The sequence below is a fragment of the Musa acuminata genome, chromosome BXJ3-4 (genome assembly GCF_036884655.1).
Source record: "Musa acuminata AAA Group cultivar baxijiao chromosome BXJ3-4, Cavendish_Baxijiao_AAA, whole genome shotgun sequence".
NCBI classification, from domain to species: domain Eukaryota; kingdom Viridiplantae; phylum Streptophyta; class Magnoliopsida; order Zingiberales; family Musaceae; genus Musa; species Musa acuminata.
In genome coordinates, this window is record NC_088352.1 from 41,307,433 (window position 1) to 41,330,608 (window position 23,176).

A 23,176-nucleotide genomic window follows, 5' to 3' on the forward strand; every position below is an offset into this window, starting at 1 on the left:
CGCCCGTGTCGTAGATTCTTTTCCTCTCCGTCCTGCCCTGCTTGCTCTATCGATGGGAGGTTGTGTCGTCCTCCTCCTGGACTTTTGCATTCAAAAAAGTAGAGTCAACTTCCAAAGCATCGAGAAGACAACCCCGAGGACCTTTGTGTCATTCTCTACGGACGATATATAGAGGCAGTCACACGGTGAGCCCATCACCTTTCTCTTGGCTTCCTACCTAACTCACCTTTACCTTAACGCCAAGAATCAAACTTGTACAGAACAACTGTTATTTTTATCGATCGTCCTTGAAAGAAGTCATCTTTGAGATTTCGTTACGTTCCATTTTCCGTTCAACCAAAGGGGATGAAAGGGATGGGAGAATGAGGCGAAGAAGCCCGCCTTTATTGAATGCTTGGGTAGATCGGTAGTCACGGGAAAGGTCTCTCCTTTGGAGGTCTTTGATGGCCACTGAAGTCTTCGTAGAGACCAAAGGAGTGGGATTTGACATGGTTTCAACTTTTGTATATGCAGCGAAGAAAGTGATGCTTTTGACAGAAGGGTCTCATACGGGCGTGTGGTCGAGGCGGAGACCAAATCGGAGCAGGCGAGAGAACATTTTGGTTTACCTTCGAGGTTTTCAAGTCTCCCACTCCTGTCGATGCCCTTACTACTGCGCCAGTCCTTTCTCTTCCTTCGCTTGTGTTTGCTTGTCCCTTTCGCGATTGTATCCATCGCTGCCCATGTATCCTAGGTTGTCCTCTTTCCTGTTCCGTCACTTGGATTACGGCTCTTTCTTTTGCAGAAGTTGTTTTCTTTGGTCTTATTTCATCCACTTTCTTCTGGTATTTCTTCGTTCAATCTTATCTTCTCCGCTTCTCCTAAAAGATGCAATTTTGCTCGGTTTTCAATCTGTTCTTCTTCTTTCCGTTGCTAAACGCTCCAACTTTTTTTTTCCTTTTCCTTTGCTTATTTTTCCTTCTTTTTTCTCCTCTGTTTATTTTCCAAACTTAGTTTGTTAAAATCAGATTGTAATCTTCCATTGCTCGTAGATGATACAAGCATTGTTAAGAGTTGTTGCAACTTGAAGCACACCAACTGTTCGGAAGAATGGGGTGCCTATCTTACTTCATGGAGAAACACTGGTTCAGACGGCAGCAGAGATCGGAGCCCAAAGCCAGCTCGGCGACGGTCTGCCCACCGTCGTCAAACGGATCCGAGGAGTCGGTCTCAAAGCAGAGGAGTGAATCCTCGGGCTCAGTCGCCTCGTATCGAAGCATTCCTGACTTGTACGAGGAGAGGGCCGGCAACTTGCGAGTTTTCCAGTTCAAGGAGCTGAGAAATGCAACCAATGACTTCAGCAGGATGCTGAAGATTGGGGAGGGTGGGTTTGGAAGTGTGTACAAAGGATCCATCAAGCCTCTGGATGGGACGGGAGATAACATCACAGTGGCGATCAAGACGCTTAATCGGAACGGCTTGCAGGTAACTTTTAACTTGTTGAATTATAAGCAAACAAGTCATTCTATATGATGCTTTTAATGTATCCATACTGTCACACAAACCCCGTTTGATTGGTCACTTGCAACGTGGTTATAAGTCAACTCCTAGGCTGTCCAATATGTTAGATTATATGGTCTAATTTGACCGAGTAAGATATATCATATGTGTAAGATATATCACAGATCTGATTAGATTCTGATTACGATTATCAGTCATCAGAAAGGAAGTTGAATTATAATAAGATTTCTTAGGAGATGAATAGGGACTTAGTTCTAATAATATTCATAATTACATACATAATTAAGAAATTTAAATAATCTCAAAGGAGAATTTACTTTGAATAATTATGCGATGAGACTTTATGATATTATTTTGGATATCTTTATAGTAGTTTAGGGTTGTATATTCCACAGGGATGATATTAGTTCATAAATCATTTTCAGTGAATACTGAATATATCAATATTTCACTCAAAGGTAAAATATGAATGACATCAATAGTTCATTATATTTTCGAAACTCAAAACATTAAATGTTATTTTATATTTTATAGTAATAATTTTTTCTATATACTCTTATGCTTTTAGTATCTTTATATTATCTAGTTCAAATTATTCAGAATAATTAAAGCATATGCATTTTACATTGGGTGTAGTAGATCTTAACTTAATATAATTTGTTGAAAGACATACAGAATTGATTGATGAAAGCACTATAGAACAAATTAATGAAATAAATACTTAGGAAAAATCTAATGTACTCAACTTAATGTTCATAAGAATGATAATTGCAGATAATATAAAGACTTCATTATCGCTTGTAACTAGTGCACAAGAATATTTAAGGGCTATAAAAGATAAATTTAAATCTATTAATAAATCACTGGCTGATACATTAGTGAAAGAATTGATCACGACTCAGGATGATGGCACTCGAGGGATTCAGGATCACTTCCTTCATATGGTTGACAAAACTGTGAAACTTAAAGTATTATAAATAAGGATTTAAGTATTTTAAATTTAACATATAACTTTTTACACGTATCAATAGCGAAGACAAAAGATCCATGTAACTGATCCCAAATAGTTGGGACTTATGGCTTTGTTGTTGTTGTTGACAGGCTTATATTTTGAAAGTAATTATTGGCTCCATGATGTCATTGCCTTCTTTGATGTTAGTAAAAGAATGATGATATGTTTCAACTACTTGAATTTATGTTATATTTTTAATTTTATTTTTGAGACTTTGAGCTCTTATAGTCTTAGAATGAGAGAACCGGCAAGAGGAAAAATCTAGTATCTATCTTGGAGATACTTAATTTAACTAAGTTTATAGTTGAAGATGACCAAACACCTTTTAAAAAGGAAACCCAAACAGTCTAACAAAGGGTCCAATTAATGGTGGTAAAAATTGCAGAGTCAGCCAGGTCAATCACTAGATTGTCATCAGAGTCTAAAGTCCAATTATAAATCTAGTGCTGAAGTTGCATCTATTAGTTTAATTGGTATGAATTACTCCACTTGCTTTACTTATGTGCACCACTCATTCTTTCTGGGTGTTCCTCTACTTTTTAGGGGCATAAACAATGGTTGGCAGAAGTTCAGTTTCTTGGAGTACTGGAACACTCAAATCTTGTTAAACTCATCGGTTATTGTGCTGCGAATGGTGAAAGAGGTGCTCAGAGACTGTTGGTCTATGAATATATGCCAAATAAGACTCTAGAGTTACATTTATTTAACAGAGCTTATCCTGTGCTGCCCTGGAACAAAAGATTACAGATTGCCTTGGGTGCTGCAGAAGGATTGGCATACCTGCATGAGGGTTCAGAAGTTCAGGTATTATTCTACATACTAAATACCTGTTTTTTTTACTCATGTTGTTTCCACTTATTCAATATGAACTTCTTCATTATTGGTTTCTTCAGCAATTACTAATATTCTAAGTTCAGGAACAAAACTTAGATTAACGGGTGGTTTGGCATAAGTTGTTCAGATGTTTAATCGCAACTTTCCTTAATTGTACAGGTGATTTATCGTGACTTCAAAGCATCTAATGTGCTACTGGATGCAGAGTTTAAATCAAAACTGTCAGACTTCGGATTTGCAAGGGAGGGACCATTAGCAGGTCACACTCATGTAACAACAGCGGTATGCCGGCTTTAAACTGTATAATAAAGCAAGTTTTGTTTCCATAATCGTGTAATTTTTCAGGATGGTTGCTAGCCTTGAACTTCACTTTTCCATGAAGTCATACTTATTTTGTCCACTCTAATTTATTAAGCTCTGTGAACTTATAGTTCAAGTTGTTGGTCGATGAGATACAAAATAATTTACGATAAGATGACAGTGGAGTAGTGTAGGAATTCATGGATGGTAAAGATGACATTGCCTAAATCATCTTGATGTCCAAGGAAGGAGCTGAAAAGATCGCAGAGAACATACCCAACACTCCATCATTAATTAGCTGCTGTTCCATCGTTTATACTCAAAACTGTGATTTAGCTCTTTCAGTTTTGCTGTTTTATATATGCAAATTGCATTTAGCTTCTTATCATTAGCTACTGTAATTTCGGCATCTAGTCACTTGTCATTATGTCAAATGATAGGTTTTTGTTTTCTGTGGTACCAGGTAATGGGGACATATGGTTATGCAGCTCCAGATTACGTAGAGACTGGCCATCTCACAGCCAAGAGCGACGTTTGGAGCTTCGGTGTTGTTCTGTATGAGATCCTGACCGGCAGGCATTCTTTAGAGCGGAATCGACCGAAAAATGAACAGCAACTCTTGGATTGGGTGAAGCAATTTCCTGCAGAGAGCAAGAGATTCAGCATGATAATGGACTCCCGACTTGAAAACAAGTATTCTCTAAGAGCTGCTCGGCAGATCGCCATGCTAGCCGATGCCTGCCTATCCAGGCATGCCAGAGAACGTCCAAAGATGAGCGAGGTGGTGGAGCGCTTAAAACAAGCAATGCAACACGAGGACTCGGATGGAGAAAAGGAGTACGTGGAAGAGCATTCTCAAACACCCTCAGAAGCCGCAAACCAGCCAGTAAAATCTGCCAGAAGACGAATGCTTCACCTCATCAAATTAGGGGAGAGTGCAAATGTCGCTGGTAGAAGAAGATTGCAACCGTGAAAGGTTGGGGGATCAAACTTTGAGTTTGTTCTCATGTTCGTACGGTTCTAATGCCTCCAACCTTTGTCCAATACGTTACTACTAGATTACTTTGTTCAAAGAACTTTTTCTTTGGTATTAGTTATAGAAATGCTGAGAATTAGATATAAAAGTGTGATAAGTAACATTAAATATGCGTCGGCACACAGCATTTTGAGTGGGGTTTATATGTAGAGCATATGAGCAATCCCGACACAGACATCAACCTATAAATTAGGTGAAAGGTGACGTTTCCATGCACATAATGATGCAGCCTTTTGGTGCCAGAATAAGGAATATAAACCGGCTGCCAGCCATCAATCTGCCGACTAATAATGCAGCAGCACGGCAGCGCCGGCGGCAACGCCCTGAATTCTTCGGGTTTCTGCACGGTTCCCTTCCTCGCTATCTGGCATGAGATATGCCAAATATTGGTAAGATAAAACTTGTGTCTTAAGGATCACAAGTTTTATCTTACCAATATTTGGGATATCTCATGTGATCCTTAAGACATTTGGGATTCAATGTAGCTAACAATAGTTTTGTGGAAGACACTATGTTATTATTTGTTACTATGAATTATAGTAAATTTATGATCAACTTTGGGCCTAAAATATGCATATGAGAGGAATATTTTTCTATCATCTCTAACAAAGGATTGAGAGAGAGAGAGAGAGAGAGAGAGAGAAGAATCTAATAGTATACAGAGTCCAACGATTCATCTCAAAGCATACAGAGAATTCCTATCAACATTTACAATCTCTTTTAAGTTGATCCCCAAACAATTTATTGCTAAATTGATCCTTCCACGATTAGAGTTCTATAGCAATCAAATCCTTCCATCATTTATGATTAGTTAACTTTTTTTTTTTTACTAATTTGACAAAATCTGCATACTATCCATGTGACATAAAAAATCATCAATATAAACAATTTATTAAAATCTTAATTTCCTTCTTCAATATCAAAACCTTCAAATTCTATTTTTTTTATTTTAATTAATTTAATTGCCGACTAATATGCCACATCGAAAACCAGAATCAATTCATAAATGAAAAAGGAAAAAACAAAGCTGATAATAATAATAATAATAATTATTATTATTATTATGTCTCATTAGTCTGCTAATTGTCCATAAATATAGATGCTGAAAGAATTTGATTATCACAAAACTACAAAAAAAAATTAAAGACACCCAAAATAAAAAAAATATCATGATGATTTATCTACTATAGACAGACATACATACATGAAAAAAGCACCAAAACGTGATAGACAATGCTGGTAATTAATTAACCTTCATATATGATACATATATAAATTCACACTCATAAACATAAAAAGGAAACGGAGAGTAGCGGTCCGGTTTGATTCGGAACTTATCCGGGTTCAATTGCAGTACTGTATGCATATGATTCCCTTGGTTCATAACTAAATCCGGTTCAGTCTGACCACCAAAACTAAAGCAAGCTGGTTGGGCCGGTTCATATTTTTCTTTATGATCGAACCGCTTAATTTCAATTTAATTTCTTCCCTTCATTTCTCTCTAATATCTATCTCGTCTATATCAAAATTATTATGTCAAATACTTAGGATATAAGCTAGATTTCTAATCATCATGCTCCACAAACATCTACATGTCACTGACGGCCAGAATTATATGCATCAGACTTACTATCTGGCACACACTACATACCGCTATTGAGGTGGACAGCCATGTGATCACTGCTCACCAAATCACGTGTTGAGGTGGCGCGATTAAATAAGAGGGATGACATCTAAGCTATTTAAAGCAAGCATACAGTGTGCTGCAGGTACACCAGACACCCGCGGAACACCTGCTCGCAGTCACGCGATCGCGAATAACCATTTCATGCAAATTAATAGGTACAACTTTGTACAAAATTTAAGCTTATCCACGTAATCCAAACAAAAGAATTTATGTTATATGGATTGACCCCAAACGCAATAATAAAAGAAAATTGAAGTGTAAGGAAATATATGAGAGCGCAGCCAAAAAGTCACCCCTTTCTTTTTAATCTTCTTTCAGGTTTTTTTTTATTTTTTTGGATTTTTTTTTTGAAGGTCTTGTAATTTGGACGGCTGATGATGGAGTTGATCGTGGGGGTGAGGTGTGGAGATTGGGGGATCTCAGGAAAGGAAGACTCCGACGCTTCCGGCTCTGGCACAGGCGCAGACCGGGCACAGCTCGGCGGCCGCTTCGCAGGCGTCGCAGAGGCAGAGGTGGCGGCAGGGAAGGAGCACCACTGACGCTCGGCGCCATCGGCACGTCCGGCATGCCACCTCGTGCTCGACTCGATTCGGGTCCACGTAAGCTGACTCGGCGTCCTCCGCCGTCGGTGGGTCTCCGCACTCGCCACCTGCCGCTGGGGGAGGACGCGCCGCGACCGCCTGCTGCAGCTGGGCGTGCAGGGCTGCGGCGGTCGCCTGGTCCGCCATGGCCTTGGCCTGCCACGCCATAGATTCGGTGCGCAGGCGGCCGAGGCGATCCTCGAGCTCGGCGCGCCTCCTGGCCTCACGCTCCACCTCTGCCTCCTTCTCCCGTAACCGCCGCGCGGCCGACTTCTCCGCTGCGCTCAGCAGAGCACGGTAGTGCCTCTGCCGTCGCTCCGCCAACTCCCGCCGCAGTTGTTCTCCCTACAAATGTAAATAAAGGGGCAATTTTTCCTGTGTCTCAGGAGGAGAAAAAGGAAGAGCGGAAAGAAAGAAAAATGGGTACCTTGGCGAGGAGGAACTGCTCGATTTCGTTATTCTGATGGTTGATTTGTGCGGCGAGTTCTCTGGAGAAGAGAGAAGAACAGGAAGAAGAAGAGGAAGGGGAGGAAGAGAAGAGATTGAATTGCTTCGGGCTCCGGTGGTGTTGCTTGTCCTCAGAGGCGAGACCAAGACAGGTGGTAAGCAGGGAAGGCTGGTGTATTTGGTGCTGAGGAGCAAGATTTACAAGTGCTGGAGAGCAGGGTTGTGCTTGCAGCGAGATGAGGCTAACAGGGTGATTCTGCTGCTGAGGCGGCGGCGCCAATGGAATGCCGGCAGCCTCCCTACTTCTCTTCTGCGCATTACCATTCGCTGCCAACCAACGAGCCCATCTCCATCTCAGACATCGAAGGAACAGATCGAAATCGACGAATCCAACAAAGACAAAAAGGAGGAACCTTTATCTCACCTCCGTCGGTCACGAGCACCGCCGACTGGCCGAGGAAGCCAGTCGCGACCTGCGGAGCAGACTCCATCTCTTTCCTCTCCTGCTCCCTTCTGCATCAATTCCACAAGCCATCAATCACCCCCTAAAAATCAGAACTTTACACCAAATCCGTAACAATCGACCGCATAATTCCATAAAGATTAGGACTTGGGCGAAGAATTCATCCGAGGAGAACGGAAAGGCACCTGAGCACAAAGTTGGATGGGTATTGGGCTTGAAGTGCCATTCGGTAGAACGAGGAGAAAGAAGAATCAGCGACAAGAACCAAGGAAAACTTCTCCTATCTCATTTCCAACGCTTCTCCGCATCAAACAGGAGGTGCCTCAAAGACAGAACGGCCTTCTTATGCTCCCCCCCTCCCCCACCCCCTCCCCCTCTCTCCCTCTCGCAAGCACTTCTCACGCACACATGTATATTATAGACAGAGGGAGAGGAGGAGGGGGAAAGATAATAGAGCTGGATGTGCTGGGCTTCTCTGGAACGAGGAGTTGCTAACCATAATTAACACTAATCCACTCTCCTTAATTGGATTCATTTGTGACTAATCCCTTCCATTCTTTTTTATTTTATTTCTCTTCCTTCCTTTTTCTTTTCTTGAATTGAGTTGATAGCTTTTGGTGGTTGTTGGTTGTCAATTGTTCGGACACTGGAAAAGAAAAGGGAGGAGGGGATTCCTCCTCCTCCTCCTCCTTCTCTTCCTCCTCTTGGAGTCTTTTATCATTTGGTGCTGCTTATTTTGTGACTGACCTTCCTTTTCTTTTGCATCTGTTCTCTCTCTCTCTTTTTCTCTCTATCTTTTTCCTTGGCTTTGAAGCTTGGTTCAAACAAAATCAACAGCTTTAGCTTGTCCTCCTCCTTCCTTATCTTGGAACATAAAAATTGGTGGTGGGATTCACCTCTGCAACCTAACCTGGGTTGGTTTGCCAGATACTTCCCCCCCGTCCTTTTTTTCTACCACTGACATGGTTACCAGATAGCCAAATTGACAAAGATGAGACAAGTAGTATTATTATCCTATTCCTACATTGAATGGAAAGGATTTCTCAAGCTTTGTGAATTATGGTATGTTTTGCAGATTTATTTTTATGGTGCCCTTATTTTGGATTTTTTTTTTCAAAAAATAAGTAGCAGAAACATAATTCAATGTTGACACTTCAGGTTTCAAAAAAGAATTATTGTGAGATTTGGAACTCTCATTTTTGGTAAAATGGATCTAGAATAAATATTGTCTAAGAATTATTTTCTCATTTATACTTTATTAGGTTAGATATGTAGCTTTGATACAAATCTCATATTAGAATTATTTTCCCATTTATACTTTTTTTAAGGCAGATATCAGAATATATACATATAAACATATGAAAATAATGCATATTTTTTCCATTTGTCTGAAATGACTATAATTCGGAAAAAAAATCAGAAAAAAAGTTTTCTGAAGAAAAAAGTCATTTGATGCTTTTTATAAAAAAAAAAATCTATTTAATTAGCTGTAGGTAAAGTAAAGTAGTTTCATAAATAGGATGCTTTGTTTCAATTGGAGAATAAATAGAAGAAAAGTAGGTGCCTGATTTACTTATGATCTTCTTAGAATTTCAAATCATTGACATTAAATGCCTGTTCAAACCTTATGAGAAGTCAAATTATAGCATAAATGGATTGCTATTGTTTAGGAAGGTGTGTAAAAGATTATGTATTTGCAATTGATTTCAAGAAAAGAAAACTCTGCAGTGCTTCACATCCACATAAAAAGTATATGCTGAAGGGGGGATATCAGATACAGTCTCCACTGAAAATTTTATGTAGACAAAATTATACTAATAATTGGTCCTTTATTTGAATTCAATGTTTTCTCCAGAAACTATCATCTGTTGAACATTTGCCCCTTTTTTAGAAAGGAAGAAGGAACATCTCATGCTTGACTTTATTTATGAAATGGTTCATCATAGTCAATAAAAGCATTGGTTGAATTTATAATGGCAAAACTATGTCAAATTTGACAGCCAAAAATCTAGAAAACCAGCAATATGTTTCCACTTTTTATTCTGCCAATTCCTTGTATAAGCAAACCTTGCTTTAAATATTACCATTCAATCTTTTCTAAAATTTAACTTACAAAATTACATGATGATGCTGAGCTACATATATTTGGGATGATTTATAAGGAAAAATCTCAAATTTTAAGATTTTATTAGATAAACCCCCTTCTTGGAAATTTATAAAATACTCTTAAAAATTAAGACAATCATTAAATGTAAAACAACTCGAATCGATTTTGATCCATATGTCCATATGACTTGGGCGATTTATAAATTTTTGATAATTGTTTGATGGTCCATAGTTAGTGAAATATATTAGTGTAATACGGTTTAAGATGAGTGCATAATAATATAACATATCTTTTAACATATCAATTTTCTTTGTTATTGCAAATCTTTCAAGTATTAAGGCATATGTATAATTCATATAAAAATCAAATACTAGTAAAATGGATGTAAATTTATCTAAAACAAGAAATAAACATGGAGACATGTTAGGATATATAAAAAAAGAGAGTAATATATCATTTTGAATTAAATTATGAAAAGATAGACAATTGGCATGAGAAGGGAGAAAAAGATACTAGAAAGAGAAGGCCAAAGGATGGAGATTCTTACTCACCATTAAGCATCTAATCCCTCCATTGAGGAGCGGTCCCTTTTGGTACATGTCACTACCAAAACTACACACACAGCAATTTGGCTTCCTTTTGTGAACTCAATAATTTAGCATATAAGAAAAGAAAGGGCATGGAATTCAAATTTTAGCTTCATGGAGATTTGATAGCTACATGGAAGAAGAATTTCTAATAAATTCTCCTTTGCTTGTATCTTACTTTTGTTGTTTGATGGAAGAGGTCGTCCTTGGTGACTTATTAATCTTTCAAAACAAAGGAATATATTACGAAACTTGATTTAATCACCTTTTTTTTTTTGTAGTGATATGATTCTATGATGGTATTCATATGTATCTCAAGATTTTGTTCAATGTCACTATGTCTAAAAGCTTAAACTGCAAACAAAATAAATGTTATAATTTATATTTTGAATATCTTCCTCATATATATATATATATATATATATATATATATATATAGAGAGAGAGAGAGAGAGAGAGAGAGAGAGAGAGAGAGAGAGAGAGAGAGAGAGAGAGAGATAGAGAGAGAGAGATTAATGGATGGAAAACCTTTGAATTCCATTTACACAGGCGAAGAGAATACTGCAGTGGAAGGTAATGTTTGAGTTGTGCTGATTACTAGTAAAATTTTGAAGTATTCCAATATTGATTTAAGGGTGTCTTTAATGGCAAGCATTTGTTTGTGTGATTGGATATTTCTCAATAATTAAAAGGGTACATGGCCACCTAATATACTTATTGGTCAAGTAATTCACATGCATTACAATAAATGAATACACATATTAATGGTACAAAAGATTAAGAATAAGTCATAATATATATTAAAAAAAAAAAGTGAGAGATTTTGATCCTTGTACCCCTTGAGGCACATAATTATGAACTCCCATTCTATTTGATATAGGAGTGACAACAATAGTAATAATAATGATGAAAGAAACCTTCGGTAAAAGGGGAAAAGGAATTGAATGAGATCATTAGTGTCCTCTATTAGTTTTTAATAGTTTATTGAGACCGATGCTGTTCTATATCTTTGTAATCATTTTGTGTTAAGTAGTTAATATTTTTCCTTTTTTTATACTTTATTTATTCAAACCTTATAAGTCTTCAAAATAGTATAATGAACATAAACATCTGTTTTCTTTTTATGATATGGTATCTCTCATTGGATTTATTATATGATGGTGATGCAAATCTAATAAGAGATTGAAACGGTTCCCTCACTATTAAAAATGTCGATTCAAAACACTAGCTTTACAAATAGGTCAAATTACAAATGGAAACATGTATCTTATCAACTCGAGAAAAAAAAGGGACCAAACTCTGAAAGATTACCACCTCTTTCTTCATTGATAATTATATATTAGATGGTGGTAATTGAGTCAAAGCAGGAGCTTCCATGGCCACTTAAAGCCAAAGACAAGCTTGCTAAGAATACAGAGAGGTATGACATAGAGGTAATGTGTGGGGTTTGTTCTTTGTCGGCTTATCTTCCCAACAACATGTGTTGGTGGCAGTAGTGATCACATTTCACACCTCAAATATGAGTCCCCATTGCAACCATTTCCCATCTCACCACCATTATGTCAAGGGGTTGGCCAAGACTTGTAGTTGAGAGAAAGGTAAACATGGTGGGCCTTGGAGAATAAAAACATATGCCAACCTCATCATGACTAGTTGAATGGCTGTGCATTTTGATGGAAGGAACATATGTTTTGTGGAGAACTAATAATACTTGTATGTGACCATTGTTGTCATCTTTTATCAAAATTGGTATCTTCATTCTTGCCTATTATTATGTCATCTTGGTCAAAGAAATAATCAGGATTAGTCAGCATAAATTTGATGCTAAATTAAGGTGAGAGCATTCTCCCATCCAAAGTTTTCTTAGAGATCATCAAGCTTAAGAAACACCATTGTAAGGTTTGGAGCTTAACTATTCAAATAGGAGCTACTTCTTCAACATTATTGGAATGGCTGCCGATGGTCATAGTTCATGGTTGGAAGAAAAAGGTTTAGGGAGGGGGAGGGAAAAGGATTCCTACAGTGCCATTTTCTTTCTTGATGTTGCAACTGTCACCTCTTGAATCAAAGCACTCACATGCACCACTGCCTGATTCAACCACTCACAGGCTTTGGACATGAAGAAGAAAGAAGAGGATAGCTTTTAATACGTTTCCTTCCTCCACCACCATCTCACCTCCACTGCAGTACCCCATTGCATTGTCTGAAAGCTCTGCCCACCTTAGCCACCAGTATCATGTGACATTGCTGCACTTCATAGCAGAAACCTTCTTTGTGTAAAAAGAAGGAACCCACTATTCCTTGACAAAGCTTTGTTGATATTGTTATGCATTCAAGCATGCTTCTCACGATAAAAGAAGATGAGAGAGAACTGAGCAAGGTAGAAAAAGTTGTGTTGAGTGGTGTCAATGATATGCCACACAAGATTTCTCCAAGCTTGCACTCCCATCATAAAGCCAAACATTATTAAGAGGCACCCAAAGTCTTTCATCTCTTCTTAGTAGTACAGACAACCAAGGGGAGTTGGTTGTCAGGAATCCTTTTCTTTGCCACCACGCTGCTTCAAGCTGGGGATGTCATCTCCCTCCCCCTTCTTAATGCTATCATGATCTCCTCACCCACCATCTTGCACACATCCCCATTCCTCACTGACACCTTCTCCTGTTCTTCACCTAACCCTCTTTGCCACCATTACCTCTGAAAGTGAGACCCATGCATGAGCGATAGGGGGAGCATCTAATCCTTCCCCTCTTGGCTTCCTCATGTATGGTCTGATGCGTTGGAATCACAACAAGAAGCTTTGTTTCTTTCCCACATTTGAAGTGCTCTGTGGGGAGGTTTAACCTCCCCATCACATGTGGCTTCTTCTTTGCGAGTGGTGGGTTGGGAGTGAAGGGTTCATGTGGTTGTGAGGCCAGGCAATGAATAGAAACCCATAACACCCCTCTCTTTCTCTCTCTCTCTCTCTCTCTCTCTCCACTTAAGATATTTGTTAGGGTCATTCAACCTTTTAAAAATGTGAAATATCTTTCAATGTGTTGCAAGAACTCATTTTGATTGCTTGTGTGGCAATCTGATCTAGAAAAGGGACATGCTTCATTTGTCTAAGCTGGTTGAACCACAGCTAAGAACCCGGAATCTTAGATTCGAGTGCAAAACATACATATCTCTGATAAGGAAAAGCATGATCCGATGCTTGGGATTTATCTAATCCTATTAAAAGATTAATCACATTCAAAAACAAAATCAAGATCTGCGATAATATTGATCTAGTGATAGTGTAGTATAATCATTCATCAGGAGTTGTCGATAATTTGAGGATTCTGATTAAGATTTTGAGATTGAATTCTATTTTTACCATTCATTCTTGAAAAACATAGTTCTTTAATGATGAAAAATATTTATATATATATAAATTATGTTGAAATGATAAAAGGGTTATTTGAGCACTATTAATATAAAAAATACATCTCTACCATCTTCCCCATCGGTAGGTTCTTACTGCTTTCCTGTGCTATTGTGGATATGGGGCTCCATGCTCTTTTGGCTGTAACCATCAACAAAAGAAGAGAAGGAATAGTAGAAGGAAAGGAGGAGGAGATCAACAAGAGCAAAGAAAAAATAAAGAAAATGGAATAGGAGAAGCAAACAAATTTAAAACAAGAAAAAATAAATGAGGAGGGAATGGAGAATAAGAAGAAAAGAAATATCTAAGCCCACAAGTGTATCAGTGCATGTTAATCGACTAAGCTAGCAATGCAGCACTGGAATCATCTATAGAGCAATTCAGTACTATACAGATTTCATTATAATATGTGGGGATATCGACATAGTCCTTGACAATGCCGAAGCCAATGCATGAACAACGTACTTTTCGAGTACTTGTACTGAAGAGTGGACGCATCTAAAGCTTGTCGACAAAGGGAAGATAAAGGAATTACTTTCAACTCCCAAGAGATACTGTTAGGGGTAGGAAAAGGCTTCCCAAAGATTAGATTTGATTATATACATAGCTACTGATAAGCCTTAACTTAATTTGCCTTGCAAAACACACTAATTAGACAAGATTTCGAAATTTCTAGCATGTAAAGAGAGAATTGACATGACTGCATGCGTAAAGGCCTTAGCTGTTTAATCATAACCTGTTTGAAGGTGGCAATTAAAAGAGAAAAGAAGAGTAGAATTAGAAGACCAGCAAAACTCCATAAAGCTGCTACTCATTCCATGCAGCTCTCTTCTTTTATATATACATGGCATGTTGTTTCCATGTGGCAGAAGTTTAAGGTTTTGAAGAATGCATGAAGTAGAAGCACTGGTCTTGATTGAGTGAGTTTGTGCTGCTTAAATTAGAAGGTTTAACTTCAGCCATCTTGTATTCTACCCAATTATTTCCTGTATGCTATTGAACATTTACCTATATATATATATGTGTGTGTGTGTATATCTTGGACTTTATTAGTATTTGAAACATCCATGAACTCTATTTCCAAAGTTCCAGGTGACATACATTAGTGCTCGAGGAGCCCTTGCTGAGATTTGCTCGGGCATGGATTAGTGCAAGTATGACTTACTTCGAGACAATACCTATTTAGGTTTTCATCACTCTCATGAACACTAACGTTGTTAATGTTTACAAACACCTAAAGCCATGCCATGACCGATGCTTCCAACCTCATTAAGGTTTTTGTTCCTTGTGTAATGCACTATGTGGCCAATGCTTATCTTCAAGACCAAATCACCGTCAACAATTTAAAGGCGTTGCTCTTTCCACATCCTTCTACTTGGTGTGATTTAGACAATGAGGAACTCTCACTTCTTGTCTTTTTCCCTTTACTTTCTTTCTTGATCTGAATCTCGTCAAGTTCGAAGACTTCCTGGTTGTATGTATTGGGATGGTTGTGAACTTGATCTCTTCCCACGTCATCACACAACATGCCTGCCCACATGTATCTTCTTTGTGCTACATAGAAAAACCTCCCACTACGTCCCAAGTCTCTCTCTAATTTGTCCCAACAAAAAACCGAGCACTCTCCTTTTCTTTCTGACATGTTGTTGATACCAAAACCAAAGAGTGTGACGAAGACTCTTATTGGTTGTGAATTTGAAAGTAAGCAAAGTGTAACAGCAATATACGCTTGATGTTCCTCATGAGTGTGCTTGGATTGGCATCTAATCACGTGGACAAAACATCGAGTTAGCTTGGGAACAAAGATAAGCTAGTTTAACCATGCAAAAGGAAGAGACAATTCGTGAGTTCATTTCTTTCCTCCACTTTTTGATCCATAATACAAATCTAGAGGAACTGCAATTTAAAGTTGGAGGAGCAGAAATCTTAAATGCGGAAACTGGCAGATAAGAAACGTTGGTGGGAGAACTTTGGCTGTTGCTTCTGTTGATCTAGCTTGAAACAAGTGCTAGATGAGTAATCTTCGAGATGGTAAGACTTATCTTGTTGTCTTTTACTTGATGCAATGCTGGAGCACTGAGGACTGTTGATGTACCTAATTTGGTGCTTTCATTTTACATGCTTTTCATCCAAAGCCACACAAGTTGGTACCGTGAAAGTGGTGTTGCAGATCTGATATGGGGTATGACAAGGAAACATTGAAATGCCAGTACATAAATTCCACATAATTGCTTCTAACAGTGTCATCTACTGTAGCAGATTCAGGAAGATTTGGCAACAAAAAGAGGTCATTCGATGATGCTATTTGTGTTGGAATCACCACTTTCCTCAGCCTCGGCTCAACTGTGTTGTTTTAAAGGAGCATAAGAACAGCATAGCATCATGGTTTCTTTCAGTGGGGATCTGATGATCTTATCCAACTTGTGATTTGACCTCTCCTGCATCCACTTCAGATGAAGACTTAGATTGGATGATTGATGGCAGTGCTTCAGGTCAAGCATTCCCACACATGTATTTTACTACTTACATAAAAACTAAAGATTTGGCTTTGTGAATATGGCAAGAAGACTGATATATAGAGACAATTTAACTCATAGGTCACTATCTATAGAAGTGGAGGACTGAAAAATAAGCCTCTTACATGCACTTGAGTTCTTTTGTGTAAAGTTTTGTTCTTGTGCCAAAAATTTAGAGAATTAAGCTTGATGATAAGTCAAGATCATGTACTTCTTGGGATGTAGAAGTCGATACTTTTACCTAAATAAATTTTCTCATGAATTTAAGGAAGGGAATGTTGTTGACAATTGGTCGGCCTTTTTATCTTGTGCCATCAAATCTTTTCATTTTTAGATTGGAGCATGACCTTCTGAACTTGATTTTTCTGGTTTGCTTGGATACCAACGATCTTGTGGATCTGTCTTAGTTCTAGTTAGCAAAGTTTTCTTCTTCTTTTTTTTTGTTGCTTTGGAAAAAGAAGAAATAGAGCTGGTCAAAAGGTGAGATGGTATCTCTTTGAAGGCCAAACCAATTAGGATTTTTCAAAAGGGTGGAGGAATCTACTACAAGTGTATGTGATCTTAGTGATCTTAGACCAATTCCTTTTTAGGTGGTTTCATGGTGGAAGGGGATGTGGAACAAGATGAATATGATATTGGAGGCCAACAAGATCCTTCTCCTGAAAAGCTGATAAAGATTTTGATTGGGTAATTAATAATTCCAACATCTTAAGAAGATTATACCAGTTCAGGTTTGACATGTAAATTAAACTCAAGTGTATGGTCTCAGCCCAGACGAAGAACGACTACTAACTATGTAAATATTCTTAATTAAACAACATAAAAGAGAGACAAATACATCATGTTCTACACTGATTCAATGAGACAAATTTTGACTGTATGATCAATAATCCCAAAAGCTTAAACTATTAGAAATAGGCTCAATATATTTATAAGTTTTGATACGAGAGAAAAAAAAAACCCTCAAGAATTCAAGTATTTATGCCAGAAAATGATAGTGCAAATTAAGCTGAGCACAAAGCACAACTATAGGCTTTGAAGTTTGAAGAGCAAAAAGAAGGTACCTTTGATGTCTCTTTAGTTCCTTCAATTATCGTAATCTTTCTTTCTGTACATTTGCAATCTAAATTGAACAAAAAGAGAAAAAAAAAATAATTTTGCCTGGTACTGATTTTTAGGAGGAGATTTGCATGAAGCGACCTCAAAGTTTTTTATTATCATCAAATGTAAAAATAGCTCATGGCATGCAAACACGGAAAGACATTTTTATGATTCAAAGCAAGTCGCTTGACGATAGTATGAGAAGTTTAATCCGTTCTTATTATGATTCTATTTTTCTATGTTGATGATATGCTTCGAGCTTGTGAGATGCAAGTAGACTTGACAAGTTGATGAAAGAATTGAATGCCTTGTTTGACATGATAGATTTTGAATCGACAAAAGAACATTTTTTAGCGTGAAAATCAAATGTGATTGGGGCATAAAACATATCGAATAGGTGCTTGAAAGATTCAAAATTGAAAAACGGTAAATCAATATTCTTGGTTTAGCTCAAAATGGAAGAAAATGAGATTAAAAAGATTTTCTATTGTGAAGGAGTATAATATATATTTTTCAGAAAAGATAAACTTCTATGTTTATCTTTTCTGAAAAATATATAATCAAACTTGATTATTACAGGTGTATAATCAAACTTGATCATTAGGAGTAGACTAATCAAACTTGATTATTACAGGTGTATAATCAAACTTGATTATTACAGGTTTTAAATGAAGTAGAATATAATATGAGATGTAATTTGAATAATATTAGGAGTAGACCTAATAATATAGTTAAGGTGAATATAAAAATTCTAGGTATCTTAAATTAGTTATGTAATAAGGTGAAGAAATTGATAGAGATATTACTCATATAGTAAAATTTTAAGTATTAAAATGGATAGGTATTTCATGAGTTTTGCATGATCAATAGATACCATTCACATTAAAAAAAACCATTCTATAGGAATGTTGTTAGACTTATAATTTTCTATGGATCTCATCATTAGATAATTAAGAAATAATATATATAAATTTTGTATCATTGAAATGAGAATATTGAGATGATTGTCTAGAGTTATTAGGAAAAATATTAAAAAAAATCAATTATTACTATTATTAATACGAGACATAAAACTATTACTATTATTAATACGAGAAAAAGACAGAGGTATAAGAAGACTATAGTAAATCCTATAAATAAAAAATTAAATATTCTTAATTTAATATCCATGTGCTAGACTTCAAATAATTTGAACATTAGGAGGCTCCTTTTATATTTTTAGATGAAACAAGCAACCAAAATTATAAAAAGAATAGGCATATTTATAAAGAAATGAACCTCCACCAAAAAAAGGAAAGAAAAGGACTTTAAGCAAGATGGATTTATATTATTGTGGAGTGTCAACATATACTTGTTGTTGATTGTTATCACCAGATTAAGAATGAATTCATAGAAGCAAAGCATTATGTCCACTACTAAAGAAGCTAGATGGATTTTCTTATACCCTTAGTCTCATTTATTAGTGAAATTAATATGGTGTCCCATGGCTTTTCCCTTTTAGAATTTTCACAAAAAATATTGATGCTTCTCCACTTGTTTAAGTGTTAAATTACACCCTATTGATTATTATTCTAGATTAAGTGGTGAAGAATAGAGACCTCCTCCTTCAAGGATATCGGTGCCTTCGTTTCAACAAGTCTACCTCAATCAAAGAAATTGTGGTTGGAAGAGGTGGAAGAATCAAGCAATGAGAAGGCCAAGCACATGAAAACGATCCCACCAGCTTGCGAAATGGATTTAAATGGTGACTTTGGTGAGTCACGAAGTCCAAATTATCTTTCGCCTCGTAAGTACATCTCCTTTGACAACTACTATGGATTCCCTTTATGGGTGGCCATCACCATTTGGATCGTGAGGTAGCTTAGCTTTGATGTGCACGAGACCACCACTTTGATTGCTAGGGTGGCTTTGGTGTGCAAGAAAAAGGGAAAGGTAAAGAAGGAGCATCATCGTGAGAGTGAAAGCTACAAAGAGATGGAGTTGCTTGAGAACCATGGCAGGCTCACAGCAAAAAGCCTATGGATGTTGGAGGCCGTGAAAGCTTCGAAGTGACGATACGTGCGGTTCCTAATGGCTAATTTGACGGCCTTGACTTGTTTCACTTGGGATTTTTCCTATTGTTGATGCTTGGAAGCTCTGCAAGCCTTCCATCAATTTTCAATCTCTTGAACTGATACAACTCATCCAACTCCTCAGGTTTTGACAAGTCTCCGTAAAGATACATCGTTGTTAACCAGAGAGGTTAATACGTTGGGTCGGATTCATATCGGCAGACAGCTTAGTAGTGTGCTGCAGTCCACTCTCTTGCTAAGAGAACTTTGTATTATATGGAGGCTTCTATTGCCTCAAATCTCATCGAATCGACACAGTGGCGGTATGATGAATCGATACTCGGGTCTTCAAAGGGAGGGGTTTCACTAAATTCTATGTTTGAGGGAAACAATAGGATTGATTCCACTGTTTAATGTAATGGCTCAGTATCTATCGGATTTGGTGTTGTATCACGCAGCATAAAAGAGGCCATGCAAACCGAAACTGAAGCCATTTCTGAAGGTTCTCACAGTACTATAAAGAAACAACTTCAACATGTACATACATATTTGCAATCAGACTCTATAAATCGGAAAATGGATGCCAATCCCAACATAATAATATAACAGTAAATACGGTGTATTATTCCAATTATGCTCATTCAAATAAGAAAGGACATATAATTAAGCAAAGGGAAAGGTCAAAGGATCCGCCCCGAACCAAAAATAAGGCCCAATACGGAGCCTCTTGATGCCAAATGCTTGGGGGAGCGGACAAACCCACCGACGTCAGAGGTACGATGAGCCCCTCCTTCCCCTTCTCGTCGCCCTCCTCCATCAAGAGTCCCCCATCCTCCACGCCGCCTGCAAGGCCGCTGCCCCCGCCGACTACTACGACCTCTGCGTGCAGTCGATGGAGCAGGACGCGATGAGCGACATCGCCGACGTCAGCAGCCTCGACCTCATCTCTGCCAACCTGACGCTGGTCGACGTCGCCCGCACTCTATATCTCGTGAGCACATGGGTGAAATAAATACCTAAGTACATTGTCTTATGGTAATTAAATGTAGTCTTATGTAAATACATAATAAGTACAAAAAATCTCTTTGTAGATATTTATTTTTTGTAGATTAATTGCTGCTGAGATTATAGTAGTTTGCTTTTAGTATCTATGCAGAGAAGTTAATTATAAAGCAGTAAGGTTTAGCCGAAAATGGAGAGAAATTTTTATGTCCATGAGGAGCATTGGGAAGATATACATCGATTGAATATGGTCATCATGAAAATATGAATCTCTTATTTGATCAAACATTGCCACCAATTCATGTATTTAATAGTGATCATCATACTAGCCTAAATAATCAACCATGTTCAAAGACATTAATTATTGCAGCTCATTTTGCAACGTTATGATTGACTCAACAACACTAATTAGGTTATGAAATATTACTGGGTGGAGTCCGGTAGAAGGTGAATGCTGACATAGCATCTCTAGCTGACAAAGTAGTACTCCTCACAGTCGATGAACTCACTCAATTCATCCAACTCCAGCGGCAGGTGGTGGCGGTGTGCATCCACCGAAGACCCACCTCGGAAGAGCTCCTCGTGATCAGCAAAGCCATAGCCTTCGGCTTCAAACTCATTTACAGTCGCATTCCAGTTTAACGTGAAGTCAAATGGCTGCCCGACGTTGAGCTCCGATCCATCAGCCGTCAAGTGCAGCACTGGGAGCGCATCAGATGCAAGCGCCGGTGATGGGCTGGCGACGCCGGAAGAGCTCTCCAGTTTCTGGTTCATCTTGGCATTAAGATCCTGAATGGTGAGGGATCTCTTGCTCAAGTGGGTATTCCAGTGGTTCTTTATCTCGTTATCTGTTCGGCCTGGTAGTCTCCCAGCAATTAGCGCCCATCTGCGTACAACAGTGAAACACCAGCTTACTATCATACATACATCCTCCATAGGTCATCAAAAGACTTGGAGGTCTCATTTGCTCATGCAGTAATGGCTGCTGCCATATTGTGTCATGCTGTTTCACGGAAGATGCGGCACCCAATTAACTTCTTAGACGTCGCAATGATAATTTTTCTGTCTTCCATTTCATCTCTCCAGTTTACCTATTATGAGCCTCAACACTACATTCACTGTTTAATCCATATATTTTGGAGCTTTTAGTAAGATGGAGACAAAATTTCATTTACTAGGATTTCCAATCCATTTCCTACTATGCTTTGTCATTTCTAATTCTTTACGTAAGCACACACTCCCACACTGTTTATGTATCAAAGTTATCACTGTGTTTAGCAACCTGAGAAGGGACAAGAATGTCGAGTGACTTAGCATGAATGATTTATAAATATGAATGCTGCTTCTTTTTCGTTTTCCTCAAAGAAAAGTCAGAACACATAAAAGGAATAAACAACAATATGTCTTTGGGGTATAATGCCATAGCAGTGGAGCAAGTAATCTAGTGATGAAGCATAGGAAAGACGTGTAATAGGAGTGGATGCAGTGATATTACCTGTTGCCGAGTAGGTTGTGCAATCTAATTATGAGGTCCTCTTCCTCTTCAGACATGTTGCCTCTCTTGATTCCTGGCCTTAGATAGTTCAGCCATCTTAGTCTACAACTCTTTCCGCACCTATCTAACCCTAATAACCAGATCAGAAAATATATCATAACACATGTCATCCAATATCTAAACTCACTTTTTATTAGTGTCACCAAAATTGATTAAATGCTCATGTTTAGAATTCACATGTAATCATGAAAACAATAAGTTTAATTAATATTAGTCGACCAAAAAGTTTGACCTCTAATAACGAAGAAAAGAAATAAGTCATGCATGCAGTGATAGTTGTCTTTTGCCTTCAAAATAAAATCTGTAAAATTCTTTTGTTCACAATGATTCGAGCTTCACATAGCTCTCTCGGTGAAGCTCTTAACAGCCACAGCATATCTGATTTCTGATCTTTTCTTCCCAGCGAAATCGAAACAAGAACACCCATGAGTAGCATTGTTTTTATCAGTAGCAGATCAAGAGCAAGTTTCCTGATCTTCTACGTTGAAGAAGTAACAGTAAAAGAGTGGAAAGGAGGAGAAGTGATGGGTGTCTGTGATATGGAGAATGAGGACAGGATTAGATTTTGTTGTAGCTAGAGAACTTTCTTTTCTGGAAGTCATGTGTTCCTGGGCACAAAAACTTAGAACCATTCAAAGCCACAACAGCGGCAGCGGTAAATTGAATGCTCGAGAAAACCATCTTTTTCCTGAGGTAAAGTTGGTACGGGCTCATGCATTGCATGCTGTGATCTTGGAGTGAGAAGAAAAGGTGACGGGAACAGACCAGCTTTGGCCGCTAGGGTTCTCCACTTCTTGTCACCATGGGCAGTCACGTACTCCACTAGCTTCCGGTCCTCCTCAGCACTCCATGCGCCTCTCTTCCACGCCATGACACTCTTCTTCTTCTTCCCCTCGTTCTCCCTCTTCTTCACCATCTCTATTCTTTCCTTTCTTCCCACGTCTCTTACGATGCGGCACATCCCACCATAAATAGACACCAATAACTCCAT

The 23,176-nt window shown here is 38.0% G+C and overlaps 3 protein-coding genes across 5 annotated transcripts; 1 reads left to right on the forward strand and 2 right to left on the reverse strand.

Annotated features, from left to right (window-relative positions):
• Nucleotides 1-222: 222 nt before the first annotated feature.
• LOC103983060 (probable serine/threonine-protein kinase PBL19) lies at nucleotides 223-4,770 on the forward strand. 3 transcript variants are annotated; one of them, XM_009400206.3, is made up of 6 exons: nucleotides 223-421; nucleotides 514-733; nucleotides 1,032-1,464; nucleotides 3,056-3,316; nucleotides 3,506-3,628; nucleotides 4,110-4,770. In XM_009400206.3, exons 3-6 carry the CDS (start codon nucleotides 1,090-1,092, stop codon nucleotides 4,617-4,619), a joined length of 1,269 nt encoding a protein of 422 aa, XP_009398481.3. In that variant the 5' UTR covers nucleotides 223-421; nucleotides 514-733; nucleotides 1,032-1,089; the 3' UTR covers nucleotides 4,620-4,770. The 3 variants fall into 3 exon arrangements, with proteins under 3 accessions (XP_009398481.3, XP_065003739.1, XP_065003740.1); XM_065147667.1 differs by having other exon boundaries at nucleotides 514-615; XM_065147668.1 differs by lacking the exon at nucleotides 223-421 and having other exon boundaries at nucleotides 439-615.
• A 1,709-nt stretch (nucleotides 4,771-6,479) lies between these two features.
• On the reverse strand, nucleotides 6,480-8,324 carry LOC135635740 (BOI-related E3 ubiquitin-protein ligase 1-like). The gene is made up of 4 exons (XM_065147035.1): nucleotides 8,046-8,324; nucleotides 7,822-7,910; nucleotides 7,378-7,724; nucleotides 6,480-7,295 (listed from the first exon to the last, which is right to left on the reverse strand). The coding sequence occupies exons 1-4, from the start codon at nucleotides 8,084-8,086 to the stop codon at nucleotides 6,789-6,791; spliced, it is 984 nt and encodes a 327-aa protein (XP_065003107.1). The 5' UTR covers nucleotides 8,087-8,324; the 3' UTR covers nucleotides 6,480-6,788.
• Nucleotides 8,325-21,098: 12,774 nt separating this feature from the next.
• LOC103983488 (transcription factor MYB4-like) lies at nucleotides 21,099-23,176 on the reverse strand. The gene is made up of 3 exons (XM_009400702.2): nucleotides 22,951-23,176; nucleotides 22,126-22,255; nucleotides 21,099-21,516 (listed from the first exon to the last, which is right to left on the reverse strand). Exons 1-3 carry the CDS (start codon nucleotides 23,174-23,176, stop codon nucleotides 21,099-21,101), a joined length of 774 nt encoding a protein of 257 aa, XP_009398977.2.

Coding starts and splice junctions, on each gene's coding strand:
- LOC103983060 (XM_009400206.3), top strand. CDS start 1,090: ATGGGGTGCCTATCTTACTTCATGGAGAAACACTGGTTCAGACGGCAG. Junction 1,465..3,055: donor TTAATCGGAACGGCTTGCAG/GTAACTTTTAAC, acceptor TCTACTTTTTAG/GGGCATAAACAATGGTTGGC. Junction 3,317..3,505: donor ATGAGGGTTCAGAAGTTCAG/GTATTATTCTAC, acceptor TTAATTGTACAG/GTGATTTATCGTGACTTCAA.
- LOC135635740 (XM_065147035.1), bottom strand. CDS start 8,086: ATGGCACTTCAAGCCCAATACCCATCCAACTTTGTGCTCAG. Junction 7,911..8,045: donor CCATCCAACTTTGTGCTCAG/GTGCCTTTCCGT, acceptor GAATTGATGCAG/AAGGGAGCAGGAGAGGAAAG. Junction 7,296..7,377: donor AGCAGTTCCTCCTCGCCAAG/GTACCCATTTTT, acceptor TTACATTTGTAG/GGAGAACAACTGCGGCGGGA.
- LOC103983488 (XM_009400702.2), bottom strand. CDS start 23,176: ATGGAGTTATTGGTGTCTATTTATGGTGGGATGTGCCGCATCGTAAGA. Junction 22,256..22,950: donor AACCCTAGCGGCCAAAGCTG/GTCTGTTCCCGT, acceptor TCTGGTTATTAG/GGTTAGATAGGTGCGGAAAG. Junction 21,517..22,125: donor CACAACCTACTCGGCAACAG/GTAATATCACTG, acceptor TGTTGTACGCAG/ATGGGCGCTAATTGCTGGGA.